This window comes from Enhydra lutris, unplaced genomic scaffold (assembly GCF_002288905.1).
Source record: "Enhydra lutris kenyoni isolate GAN:26980312 unplaced genomic scaffold, ASM228890v2 scaffoldscaffold54, whole genome shotgun sequence".
Lineage (NCBI taxonomy): Eukaryota > Metazoa > Chordata > Mammalia > Carnivora > Mustelidae > Enhydra > Enhydra lutris.
This window is the reverse complement of record NW_019154138.1, coordinates 3,782,699-3,797,038: the sequence shown is the minus strand read 5'-3', so window position 1 is coordinate 3,797,038 and position 14,340 is coordinate 3,782,699. Positions and strand designations below refer to the sequence as shown.

At 55.3% G+C, this 14,340-nt stretch overlaps 1 protein-coding gene across 1 annotated transcript in view; it reads right to left on the bottom strand.

Annotated features, from left to right (window-relative positions):
- The window catches only part of LOC111157366 (naked cuticle homolog 1), an 82,851-nt gene that overhangs the window by 11,936 nt on the left and 56,575 nt on the right, over positions 1–14,340 (bottom strand). The window contains 2 exon segments of the mRNA XM_022518716.1: positions 28–134; positions 13,496–13,562. Coding sequence (XP_022374424.1) covers positions 28–134; positions 13,496–13,562 — 174 coding nt within the window.

Genomic DNA, 14,340 nt, shown 5'->3' with positions numbered 1-14,340 from the left:
AGCCCAATGCCAGGAAAGGGTACTTACTTCAAATTTCAGCTGCTTCTTGGAGCCCGGGCAAGATTCGCTCACCTTCTCCCTCCTCTTCTCATCTCCGCTGGCCAGCCCGTCTGTCTTCTCAGGAGGCAGGGCCACTGCGGAGAGGGCAAGTGAGACAGCGTGAGGATGGTCCCCAGCTGGGCCTTGGGGCCGCCGCCCCCACTGGGGCTTTGTTCTGGGGACCGGACCCCTTCCTGGCCTGCCCATGCGCTAAGGTCAAAGTCACTTTGCTCTCTGGCCTCGGGGAATGTCCGGGGCTGCGGAGCCCGCCCAGGTGCACCCATGCCAGCCACTCAGATGACCCCAGGGCGCCTCCAGGCCACCATTTCCTGCCCCAACTACGCAGCCCAGACAAGTAGTCTGCGGTCGGCCAGGGCACTCAGACCAGAGGCAGGTGGACAGGAAGCTCGCAGACCGCGGACACGTTCCACAGTCTCAATGCCTTCCCTGCTGACATGTTGGCCTCCTCAAAGGGGCCATGTGCCAGGGCCCCAGCAAATGGCATGCTGGGAGTTGGTCAGGAGGCCTGAGGGGAAGCTAGGGCCTCCCTCAGGCGGCCTGAGAAGCACCCATGGTCTCTGCTTGGGTCCTCCTAACACTCTGTGTGACCCAGGGCAAGTCGTGTAACTTCTCCAGACCTCTTGACTAGTTTGCCCAGCTGTACAACCCGGACCAGAGCAGTCCTCTCCCCAGAGGATCTTTGTGTGGATTCAGTGAGCTAGGGCCAAGAGCCCAGGGTCAGCACACAGGGTCCCAGCGGCTGCGAGTGGACGCAGTCAGGGCAATGGGGTCCCCTCCCCACTCAGTCTCTCGGGAATCAGCACAGTTGGTAGCCAAGTTTTCTCAAAACGGAGGCTTTGGGAATGCAAAAGGACACAAATGCATCATATCAAACACAGGCAGCCTGGGCTGGGGAACAGGACAGGGAGGGAAACGCTGAAGATACGGATGCTTGGTCAGTCACCAGGCCAGATGGGCGGGGACAGGAAGGCCATGGCAGTAACAGACTGACCTGACTCCAGCCTAAGCTCCCCTCCCAGCGGGACCTGAGTGCCCCCTTCTTTCTCTTCCTCCAGGTACACCCAGAGGGATGCAGGGTGCACCCTCGTCCTATGATCCCCCCACAGCAAGGCGACAACTCCCTCGAGCAGTCAGATATCCAGCTGGAGACCCTGTCTCAGCCACGGACCCCAGCTCTGTCCTGGAGCTTTCACAGAATGAGGCTAATAAGGACAAACCTAAAAGGAGATTCAACTCCTCGGAGGCCCCCAGAGTGGGGAAAGGTGACTGATGCTGACCACTTCTGATCGAGGGGATAAAACCAGGTCCTCTCCTCCCTGCTCCTCCAAAGCAAACACTGCCAGAGCCAGGAGGCACGCCAGTCCAGTGCAACACTGAGTCCTGGGACAGTCAGGTAGGCAATGAGCCAGTGACCCAAGGATAGCCGAGCATGCAGCCTGGGCCACCCTGATTCCCCCACCCCAAATCTGCCAGAGTCCCACTGAGCCAGAGCAGCCGCCATCGTGGAACCTGACGGGGTACCAGGCCCCAAAGCAGTAGGCACTACTGCTACTCCCATTTAGAAGGCAAAAAGGTCTAAATGCTCATCAGAGCAAGTCAGGGAGCTGGGTCTCTCCCCATGCCCGGTCCTCAGCTCTAGGGGCCCCAAACATCTCCGGTGGGTGCAGCTGAGCTCAGCATGAGCAATCTGATTGAGAGGACTGATACTCTGGACCCATATTGTGACCCTGCTCCTGCTGATGGTCTGGGCAATGTTGGGCAAGGTACTGGGCTTCTCTGGATCTCCGTTTCCTCATGGGGAAAGTGGGAATGAGATGGTTTCTTCCTCACAGGGTTATGGGGGTGGGGGAAAGGCAATGAGGAGAGTGCCTCCTTAGCACAGTCGCCTGTATGCAACAGGTGCTCAGTCAAAGCCGGGTTTGCCAAAGATGGAGAGGAGCCATGGTCCCAGCTGATAGCCCAGACCCAGATGGTCGCCCTCACCCCAACACCGCTCCATTGGAGAAACCGTGGTGCTCTCCTGGCCGGCACAGCCCCCCTGCAGGGGTGGTGTGGGGAAGAAGAAAGGAAAACAAAGCCCAGTTCCATCTTCAAAGCTGCAGCCTCCCTCCACAGAGGTCCTGGCTGGAGATGTAAGCCAGCCAGGCTTATCGAAACCAAACTTCAAGTTCAAAGAGAAGTTATCAGAAAACCACCTTCAGGTTCAACACTGCCTTTCAAGTTCCACTTGATAAAACCCAAAGAAAAGAAAGCTCTGTCCCTGCTCCCTCCTTTTCTGGAGCACCCCTCCCTATGCACAGGCCCTCCCCGCCTCCCCTCCTTCCTCCTCACCCAACGGGGTAGAAAATGCACCCCCTCCCCACCGACCAGTCACCATCTTTCTGTGTCTTCTCTGAAGACCACCATAGTCTGGATTGCCTTCTCTTCACCAAGGGGGTCCCTCATCCCATCCCAGCTCAGAACGCCCACCCCCCGGACACCCATGGGGTCAGCCACAGATGGGTGGTAGGACCGGGAGCCATCCTTCCCCAGAGCCCCGGGGGCCAGGAACAAGGACAGTCAGTGCCCTCCACCCCCACCGAAGAAGGCCCTTCACCCTGTTGCTGTTCCCCGCCCAATGGCCAGAGGAGGTATCAGAGATGTTAGGAAAGCCTAGCAGAGCCCAGGGCCACAGGCAGGGGCTGGGACTCAGCCCTGTTTCCAAACCCACATGTGAAGCCTCTCAAACTAACATCAACCAGCACCTAGTCCTGCCATCCCTGCATAGCACAAACCCCCTCATCCATCCATCCATCCTTGGGCTCACGGGCAGGCACAGGAAGGGTAAACAGTACCCACTTTGGGCTGCCAAGGTCCCACCAACCAGCAAAGAGAACGGCATTTCTGTCGAGATGGGCTTTGGCACCACATTCAGAGCCCATTCGCACCCTCCTACTCCGGCTCAGCCCAGAGATGATCTTCTGGGGGGGCAAAATTTCAGAGGGACTCAGCATTCTTTAATCATTCACAGTAACAATAGGAGATGCTGCTAATTTGAAAGAGAAAGGAAAGCTGGAGGAACAGCAGAAAAAGGAAGGGAAGGAATGGAGTGAGGAGGCAAGAAAAGCCTTCAAGTTCAAAGACTCATATTCTGATTTTATATCCTACGTTCACACCCCTGCCTGGAACCTACCCTTAGATGACTTAGAACAGAGGCTGGCAAGCTATGCCCTGTGAGCCAAACCCAGCCCACCGCACGGCCTGTTTCTGTAAATAAAGTTTAATTGGGACACAGTCACTGTGTATAGCTGCTTCACTCTACGATAGCAAAGTTTGGTAATCACAACAGAGACTATATGGCCCACAAAGCCTAAAAGTTGTACTCTCCTGGCCCTTTATAGAAAAGTTTATGAACTGCGCTTAGGTACCCTTCCCACCAGGGTACCCTGATAAGCAGGGTGCAGGCTGGATTTCACCAGCTGCTCACCCGCATAACTGGAAACTCTTGTGCAGTACACAACCTGCCCAACCATACACAGTAGGCATGGAAGAAAGAAAACGTCAACTCTGATTTCTTCAAACCAGTTTTCTCAGCTCAGATGAGTCTGGGGGCGGTGTGTGGAGTTCCTTCTCTTTGGAAACTGCTCCCTGTCCCTTCTCACACCACGGCTGCAAGGAGCCTGCTGGCTGTGTTTACCAGATGATGGCTCTCTCCCACATTAGCTCCCAACCTGGCATCTCTCCACCCCCAGCAACTGCCAGATTAAATGCATTACTTGACCATCTTCACCCGGCTCCCTTTGATGTTCCCTTCTCAAGCTTCAAAATACCTTTTGGAGGGAGATCAGACAGCATTAAACAGAATTACTAATTAATTAAGCAAAGTTAAATTTTAAACACTGTTTGTTGTGTTAGCCAAAAGCCTGAACAGAACAGACTTTTTTCCTCCACTGAGATCAAAGACAGTCTCTTCCCTGTCCCTCCCCCAGTTTAAAAAGAAGAGGGGGCTGGGGAGGAAGAGAGGGAAAGAAGAGAGTATAGAGGAGCCCCGACGAGCCAGGAAAGACCTGAGTGAGGATGGTCGGGTTGGTCGTTGAGGGTGATCACAAGGTCTGGACTCCCAGCCCTCACCCCGCACCCACAGTCCCAATGGGAGGCATCAATAGCTCATTTGGGACCACATGCTGGGAGAGCCCCAGTCACTTCCTCCAGCCTGTTTAGCCTGGCAAATAGCAGTGACCCAGGGAGCAGGATGGCACAGCCCACCCAGCCCGAGCTGCCAACAGCTGAGAAGATGGCTCTAAAGTAAAACAGATCTGCCTTCCCGCAGCCCCACTCTCCCTGGCACCCAGGCAGGACCAGCCCCTCAGGGCTCTTCCCAGAGGGGTGAGGGGGTGGGTTTAGGGTCATCTGAGAGGCAGAGTGTGCAATGTACAACCCTAGGGGGGCACCATTCACAGGCTGGACCTCATACGCTTGTATATTGCCAGAGACATTTTTGGGGACAGATGGCAGAAAGGTGTCTTGAGGTGGAGGTTGGGGGATGGGGGGGGGCTCCTTTCTCTACTTTGCATGAATTCATTTGTTGCAAGCCGAGTGTGGTCTCTTCCCATCGGGCCCAGCATTTCATTCTGCACAATCTCATCTGGGATCTTCTGTTCTTTCCCAGGAGCCTGCCACATCCTTGGCGGCTAGACTGCAAGTCTCCTGGGATCTGGGGTCCCGCCGGCTAGTGCCCCTGGGATGCCCACAGCACAAGCACAGGGCAGCCAATCCACGCCAGCTGCATAACAAACACACCATAAATTCTGCCTTGATTGACATTGGGACCCAACGCGAGAAAGGGGGTGACTGGAAGCGGCAGGTCTATTCCTGAATCCCATACTTAGGCTAAAATTCAAACTCTGGATGAGAGGAGCAAACACTGGCATATTTTAACATGATCCAGAAAGGCCTGGTTGATCACAAACTGAGGAAGTAGCGACAAATCTGAAATCCCGTTATGACTATTATCAGTCCCCCCTCCCACCCCTTGAGACCAGAAATGACTAACACACAGACGGGCAGTTCTCTCCGCCCGGTTACCTGCCACATTATTCTCAGTCGATACGACGTAAGATCTAACACAAGCCAGAGCTTCCTTGCTGGAGTCTGGACACCTGCCCTAATGTCTTCACAGGCCCTTCTCAATTGTCCGCATGCAGATTATCTGCTGCAAATATTTTAGTCTCAGGGTGGCTTGCCAGGATGTTTCTGACTCGCCAGCCCTCCATCAGCAGCTGTTAGAGGGAATGCAGATGAATTTTACTATTAGCCTCTGCCAAATATAATTAGGCGGGTAAATGGGTCGCTAGCAAAAAGGGAAAGATATCATATGTGCATTCCAAGCCAAATGGTTTCTCGTATCATTTGTGCAAGGCTCTCCTGCGGAAGCCAGGGTCCGAGAGACGCGCAAATCTGTTCATTCACGGGCACAGCAGTGGGTTGGTGAGGTTAGTGGGTACGAGCTTTATTCCATTAGGGCCTGTTACGGAGACCAGGCCAGGTAAGTTCCTGTTTGTATCTTCCCAAAGAGGAAACTCACCTTAAGAAACAAAACGGATCGAGCCATGTATTTGCCGCTAAAACTGATCTGCCTGCTGCCGTCTCCCGGCCCCATCTCTCCACTGATCCAGTTTTTTGGTTCTGACCCAGCCATGCTCTCGTGCTGTTATCCCTGCCAAGAACACTCGTCCCGGCTCGCCGGCTCCTGCTTACTCTTCGGGTCCTCAGCTTAGGCCCTCCAACTTCCGAGAAGCTGCCTACAAGCCCCCAGGGGCTAGGTTAGAGTTCCCTACTCGGTGAGTCCGTCTTACTCCACATTATCGTTTTTCTGTTAATTTGATCTTCCTCAAGTAGCCCCCAAGAGATGGCATAGTGCCTGTCACACCATATCTAGGCGCATCCACACTGCCCACATCCTCCTCCTCACCATCATCATCAAAATGAGACAACAGTCAGTAGCACAGTGGGATTTGAACCTGGAAAGTGTAGAAACAGAAGAATGAAAATCCCCGTTTCCTGACTCCCCAGCCCCTGGTCTCTCCACTCCCTCACCCAATAGTAGACACCTGCTCCCGCGTGTCCTGCCACCCTTGTCCCCCTTCTGAGAAGAGCGTTTTGGGTTTCCTCTGGCATGCCACCCCTCTCCCATCTCAATCCACATGGTTTACAGAGGGATGACCCCACCCCGGCTTTGGGGATGCACCCAGCACCTAGCCCCGACACCATGAATTTCATCCTGATGGCCACTTGGGGGGCTCCTAGGTCAGTACCAGAGGGTGCATCCTGAAGCCAGCGATGCAGAGCCCGTGGGGCCTTCACTTGCACAGGCCCTGGCCCCCTGTTCCCATAGTCATTGGGTTCTCGGATACTTTCAAAATTAGGTGTTTGAACCTCAACTGGTTACAACCACCATCTTTTTCCATTCTGACTCCCAAATGTCCTAATGCATCATGCAGTGTCGGGGCGAACAGGCGTTTCTGCAATTGAGCTAAGGGAAGGTCGAGTTGGAGATGTTTATTTAAGTTTACCGATGGAGCTGTCCTCTGGTTCAGAGTTATCAAAGAACTGTGTAAACCAGTCAATAAATAAAAGACCCCTGTATTCTTTTCTTAAAGACAGCCCCCAAACGGGATGAAGGTCAGGGGCCACACAACCTAGATCCACCTGGCAAGAAGCAAACTTTTGCAACAAGTACTGAGACTTGGGGGCTGTCCTCCACCTGACGCAGCTAAGCTCAGATGATGGGAGTGCCCAGAGTTGGGTAGCTGCCCTTGGCCACCTTAGTGGAAGAGACAAACACAGGGGCAGAGGGAGAGGTAAGAGAGGGAAGGGGAGAGGGAGGGAGGGAGTGGATATGGGTGTGGATGACATGGTTTGAGCTCCAGGATCCAGCTGGCCCTTTTTAGGCAAGATCTACCCTAGGATTTTTCAAGATCGCCAGCCAAAGCTTTGGCACATTTGAGTTGAGTGTCCAAAGAACCCCAAGAATCCCGACTTAACTCTGAGCCCCTGCTTATCAAGACAAAAACCACCACCACCCAAAGAAGAGTTGACCTAATGAGGCAGGATTCCCCAAGGTAGTTTCTGGCACTTTCTACCAGTGGGTGTCTACCCCTTCCTGATTCCAGACATGCCAGCCTGGGTTTTCCTCCTCCACGGTCTTCCCTCCCAGGGTGCATTTTACTGTAGGGAGATCTTATTTAAGGACCAGCTATGACTGAGGGGAAAAAAGAAAGGAAAAAAGAGAAAGAAAGAAAAAAATCCTTCCCAACAAATAGCATTCTGGCCTTTTCCCTCATCAGAGCCTAAGGTTGATGGCCACTCTGCTTTGAGGTTTGAATAGGGTTGAAACAGAACATCTGTTCAGGGAGGGAGGGGGGAACGCCGGCAGAGAGGGAGCAGGAAAGAGAAAAAAAGCTTTTTTGGGCTAAAAATACCATGTCCCTTCTACTCCCCGCCCAAGTTAAAACATGTGATGAAATTCAACTTTTAAAATCTAACCCCGAGCTACTTGAAACTACTAAAGCCTCCTCGGTATCTGACACGAGTCAGAATTTCCACTGTTCCAGCTGAGCTTTTATGAAAAACAGACTCGAGAGAAGCCGCTGTCACCCGGGCCGCTGGGGGGACTGCCGTCGCTGCCCAGTGGAGTCCGGCTCGCTGAAACTCACAGGAGGACAGGCTCTGAACTGAGAGTGCACAGCCAGCAGGGCGTGGGCCGCCTGCCCTCCATGGGGGGGGGTGGTCGCTGCTGCTCCTTGGTCACCTCCTCCTCCTCTCTGACTTCCAGGGAACCACCGGCCAGCCCAGTGATTGACAGGACTTTGCGGGGGAGATGTCCTTAGAAGTCCTCCCTCTCCCATGCTCTCGCTGTCTCCCCCCTCCCAGCTGCTCCCTGACCTCCAGACTCAGTGTCCAACCGTCTGTCTACTTGGCATCTCTCCTGGGATGTCCCACAGCCCTCGACGATCAGCCTTCACGGTCGCTGGCCCAAAACGCCACCTCAAAGGGGTCCCTGCATTGCCGTTGGTCCTTAAGCCAGGAGTCCATGGTGGTGGTGGTGGGGGGGGGGATGCCCAGGATCCCTTTCTTTCCTTCATCTAGCCCCTCCCCCTTCTCCCGTCTCCCACGCCAACCCCCAGGCCCACCCACTTCTCTCCAGCCCTATGTCCCCCACGCTAGGCCGATGCCATCACCATGGCCCACACGGCTGGAATCCAGTCATTGCCATGGCCTCCTTCCTCCTCCCGCCGCAGGGCCCATCATTCCAAGAAGCCACAAGTTCTCTGTTAAGCATGGCTTACAAGTATCCAATGCTTTCTCTTCAAAAGCAGCCTACAAGCAGGCGCGTGGTCCCACCCGTGCTGACTCGCCCACCCTCGTCCCCGGTGTCCCCTTCTGCTGCATAGGCCTCCCTTTTGTGCTTCCCTAAACCCCAGGTTCTTTCTCCCTTGGGGCTCTGCTTGCTTTTACTCCTCCTGGCCGCTCTCCCTTCCCACCCTCCGTGGCCGGCGTCCACCCGGCGCCTGCACCTTGGCTGACACATCACCTCCTCAGAGGGGACATGCCACCCTCTACCCTTCACCGGGTTTTACCCCTTGGCTGGGCGCCACTACCAGAAACTTGCACGGCCCCTCCCGCATCCCTCGTGTGACACCCTGCCAGAGGCCTGAGTTCTGTTCTCAGTCTGCTGTGTGACCTTGGGCAGGTCACATCCCCTCTCTGGGCCTCGGTTTTCCAACTACAAATAAGGAGGACCAATGGCCTCCTGAGGGCTCCTCGGGTCTATGAGTGGTGGATACATCACACCTGGGGGCCGGGACAAAGGGACAGGGGCCGAGGGGGAGTACATGGGACCTGCCCGGGGGGCCTGAAGGAGGGTACTGCCTGACTTCAGGGACTTGGTGCTGTTGACTTCATTCTTCCAGGGAGTATGTACTGAGCACATAAAGCACGCCAGACTCTGTGTCACGCACTGGGAGGGGAAGGAGAGGTTCTAATAGGATTAGAGAAGCTTTGAAAATAGGTCTTCTTTGATCTGGACTAGTAAATAATTATAAACACCAGTTGGCTCCTCTTCAAGAAGGGACCCGTGGAACAACAAGACTCCTGCCAGCTCCCGTACGCTGGGCACTTACTCCACACCGGGCTCCTCTCCGTGCTTGCGTAAACCACCTCACCGTCCTCACGGGCACCCCGCACGAGGGCTCCGATGACCCCCCAACAAGGAAAATGAAAACCAGAGACGTGAAGCGATTCACCCAAAGTCACCCAGGCAGTGGCGGTTAAAGCCGAGCCTCATCCAGGTTCGGACTTGCAAATCCCCCAAAAACCCGAATAAAGGTAGCACGGTGCCTCTCGCAGATTCGGAGGCGGTGGTGGGGAGACAAATTTTTGGGTCCCATGGGAAGTCAGATGGGTCCTGAGCTCAGAGTGGGGGCTACGCAGACCCCCAGGGCCTTAGGCTCCCCAGCACCACCACCCTGCTTGGCAGGACCCTCTATTCTATCCAGGGGCCAGGGAAGTGAGGACCCCCAGAGGCCCAGTCAGGCCAAACCCAGGCTGGGGGAAGGGCCTGGGTTCCCAGAGGGAAGTGTCACCTGACTTCAAGCCCTCTGGAGTCAGCTTTCTAGAGATGCCAGACAGACAGCAATGCACCTGCTTCCAGCCCCAAGGGGGGAGGTTGGAGGATAGGAAACAGACACGGCGTTGGGAGTCTGTGGCCAGAAACCAGAATCAAGCCACTGGGAGGGATGGGAACATCCCTGAGTGGAAGGGAGAGAGGTGACCCAGAGAGGAGGGACTTGTGACCATGTATAGATCTTTCCCTTCTCAAGGGCACAAAGCAAAAGCTGCCCTGAGTGTGGGGAGGACATCCCCAGACACAGCGCTTCTGGGGTGGGGGGGGCATTCGGGGTAAGGATGTCCTGCCCAACAATTTGCACCTCAGGCCACAAGCCATGGGCTGCCACCACCTGTCCCAATTGACCAGGAGATAGGGAAGCCAGGTGGGGACCCAGTGAAGTATGGGGTGGCCCTCCCCTGTGCTCAGACCCCTGCTGGGTCAGCAGAGGGAGGGTCCCCTCTCCCCTCCTCCCCTGCAAAGCCTACCGCGTGTCCCGCCCCTGCCACGCCCAGCCAGCTCTCGGAGCTTGGGACTTTTGATGTTTACTTTGTTCTCTCCACAGTTCAAAAGGAGCTCCGCAGCCCTCGCACCAAGCCCAGACTTAATCTGCCATCCCGCGAGCTCCCAGCTGGCCAGTTAAGGCGGTTAAGATGCTGGATTAGGGCCGGCTTTACATAACAACGCAGGAGCTAAAGCCGTCCTCTCCGGGGATGGCTAAAAGACTTCTTTTTATCTTCACGCCTCAGATGGCCTTTTTTCTCCCTTAAACAGCCCTCCAGCCCGCCAAGAGGCAATGAACTTGGCCAACAGGAAGACAAAGAAGAGATTCAGGATTCGGAGTGCTCTAGCTAGGCCCGGACCACAGAGGGGCGTGCCCCAGGGCCAGGTGGATGCTTCTCTGTGGCCGTGGCCGTGGCCATGGGTGACCATGGAACCACAGACAGTCATGGGCCCAGCATCCCTCCCAGGAGTGTCGGAGCCGGGCAGGCCGGCCCAGGTGCAAACCTGAGCAGCCTCTCTCTTCCCACCTCATCTACTCATCGTTTTCACTTTTTTAAATCTGCTGTGAGTCTTTCAATTCATTCTTCTTGGGAAAGTTAAAACATTCATCCCCGTTAACACTACACTCCTCTTGGAGAGCTCTTTCCGGTTTTAGTATCCTCCTCCCAGGTCCGAGAGGAGCTCCTATCTTTGCCTGTTGAGCCCTCCAGCCACACAGTAACATGCACGCAGTCTCCACTCACACACGTAGGAAACACAGAGCATCATTTTGTGCCCCTTTTTACGTAAAACATACCGGCCAGGGCACACTGCATGTCTCTGCAGCCTGATGTTCTATGTTCTCTGCTTCTGTGTAAACTGTTGTTTGAAGAAAGAAGCCAAAAACCTAGACCACCAACAACTTAGTCCGACCCCCTAGTGGGGAAAGTGAGGCAGGAAAGTGGCTCCCAATCCCCTCCTTCCTGAGTGGTGGCACCTGGACATCACCAGGGACTAGCAAGGTGCTCGGGCCGCCCTCTAAGCCTGGCATGCGGCTGGTGGGCCATGGGGTCAGACCCAGGGCAGTCAAGCTGACACTGTTTCTCCAGCAGGAGCTGGGACACCTTGGGCACCCCACCTTCATCCCCGATCCATTGGCCAATGTTTGTAAGCGCTGCCCTCCCCCCACCGCAGGGCTTCCCTCTCCCTGTGAGGAGCCCACATCCTCTGCGCACCCACAAAGCCCAGCTCCACCTCTCCACTCATCATATGACAGAGGGCGAGGAGACCCAGAGCTGGGGGGACCTGGCCGCGATCCACAGCGGGCTGTGACCAGAGCTGAGGGGAGCCCGGTCTAGACGCTCCTCAGGCCAGCGTTCCTTCTACGTCATTACAACAGGACCCACGCTCTGAATGCAGACAGCGAACAGAGTAACCCTCCCCTCCAGAGGGAAGTAGATTCCACGGGTAGGCCATTCCGCATCTGTTTGCAGGGAAAGACCTCTCATTTGAAGTCAATGACACGGTTGTAAACGGAGCCGCGATGGACGGAGAAGTGCCTCGTTTGGGGCAGTAATGAGGGGCTCAGTACAAGAGGGACAGACAGACGACGATTGGAGGATGGGTCAGTGGATGAATGGATGAAGCGATGAATGACAGGGGATGAACACTCGGGCAGAGGAGGGAGTGTGGATGACTCAGAACGGCCGGGCTGGGGGACAGGGGACAGGAAAGTAGGGAGACCTATGGATGGATGGATGGGTGGGGCATGGCCAGCGGGTGGGTGGGTGGTGGGTCAGTGAGGGGTGAGGGATAGGTGAACGAAGAGACAGACGGACGGGTGGCTGGTTGGATGGGTAGCGAGTGGGGGATGGACGGAGCAGGTGGAGGGATGGATGAACAAGAGAATGAACTTGGTAATGAGTCACTATGAGAATGAGCAGGAAATGAATGTATAACTGGAATGAGAAACGAAGCCCATGGAATCAATGTCTGGGGTCACTTGAACCGCCAGGGCTTATATCCTGCCCAACTTTACCTGACCCCCCAGATCTCAAAGCACCAACTCCTGGCATCTCTCTGTGGAGCCAAAGATGAGAGGGAAGGCTTGGCGGAGCCAAGGGGAATGGCAGAAGCAAAGCAGATGCTCTGAGTGCCATCACCAGTGCTGCAGGTGAGCGGCCGGCAGCCCACACAAAGTCTTCCGTCCACGGGACTCTCCCCAACCCTTGATTCAGGACCGGCTCGTATCTGAGCGAAGTGCAACAGATCCCTGAGTCCCAGCCTGCCTCCAACTCCTGGGCAACCGAGTGAATCTCTCGAAACAGTCTTCTTCTTCTGCTTCTCAAAATCTAACGTGCACACGAGCTGGGGGACCTCTTTGAGGGCAGATGGCCGGGGGCTGACAGCTCACAGGCGGCACGCAGCCACAGTCCTCAGGCCTGGCCCAGGTTCCCCTGGAGAAACTCTTGGCACTGACTGCTCTCCTCTCAAGGCCCTAGAGGGCCCCAAGGCCTAGATCCCCCTCCCCGCCAAGACCCTTGCCGCCCCCCACCCCGCCCGCCAAGTTGCCCGTCCTCACCTCCACCGCAAGGCTCCTACCAACCTAAGGCTTCCCCAGTTCAGTGATGCTCTTCCCTGAGTATAAAATGGAAATGCCATCCCACTTAGCAAATGCGGCCATCTGTCCTTCGTACCAGCGCAGGGAGTCAAGCAGGGAGAAGGCTCTCATTCCCACTCTCTAAACGTGGAAACCAAGGCTCTTCTAGGAAGGTGGCGCGCCCTGCCCGAAGTCAAGTGAGGGCGCCTGTGGCCGGCCGGCCCTCTGCTCCAGGATCCTCATCCTTCTACAACAGGGGCCTCCCCTCGAACAAAGGCAAGAGCAAGAGCTACAGACGTGAGAGGGGAGGGGGCGGTGGGGGGCTGTTGGTAGGCAAGCTTGTGCTCCAAGTGAGTGATGCGAACTGAGAATCGAGGAAATAGGACGGCTACTTTACGTAGTGCTTACCTTATAGTCACTCCCCCCAGTGGGAAAGCTGAGCTAAAACAATGTATCCAAGGTTCTCCAGCCAATACGGAGCGGGGCCAGGATGCGAGCCTTAGGAGCCTGGCACCACTCTGGGCTCGGACCCATGAAGAGTCACACTCCCTTCTTGCTTGTCACCCTACCATCCGCACTGACAGTTGGGGTCCCGTCCTCCACCTGGTCTGCAGATTTTCCGGAGGGTGCCCAGGGTATGCGGTAGACCAGATGACCCCTTCCCCCATCTCACTGTGCCCTAGGAAGAGAGTGATGGATTTAGGTACCTTCTAGCCGAAAGTCTTCCTCCTCCTCCTCACTGAGCGTTTCTCTGAAAACATCACCCACGAGCTCCTAGAGGAAGACAAAGCAGGGACGTTAAGTAAGTATCCGACAGAGTCAAGGAGGAACCCAGTATTGGGATGGTGTCCCGAACATGTGCCTGGCTGGTCACAAGGAAGCAGGGGTCCTGCCCTCGTTCTTCTGATGGGAATTTAGGTCAACTCTGGTGGATCCTCTTGCTTGAAAAGTGGATTGTCACCATGCTTTTTAAGAAGTAGCTTTTCTCAGCCTATAGCTCACTATGATACTGCACGCTTCTCTCTCAGAAAGGAAGTTCCACCAAAAAGACAGAGACAAGATGAGAAAACGTCCTTCCTCTATCCCTCAGAGTCAATTTTGGTGGACTCAGGACCAACAAGCCTCCCCTGTGGGCCCAGGAAGGGATCTCAGTGTGACTCTTTCCCCCAGCACAGGGTCCCAGGCAGGCTGTCTCCATGGGTTTGCCAAGAGGGCCTGGTGTGGGGGCGCCTGGGTGGCTCAGTCAGTTAGGTCTGCCTTCGACTCAGGTCACAACCTTGGGATCCTGGGTTCGGGTCCCGCCTTGGGCTCTCTGATCAGCGGGCAGTCTGTTTCTCCTTCTCCCTCTGCTCCCAACTTGTGCTCACTTACACACACACACTCTCTCTCAAATAAGTAAATAAAATCTTAAAAAAAAAAAAAAAATAGAGGGCCTGGTGTGCACGTGAGTGGGTCTCTACTGCCCCTAACATGACTCCCCTGACTCTCCAGCATCACATTCAGCAAACTGCACGCTCAGCCTCCTGAGTGATCTTTGGACATGCCTGCCACC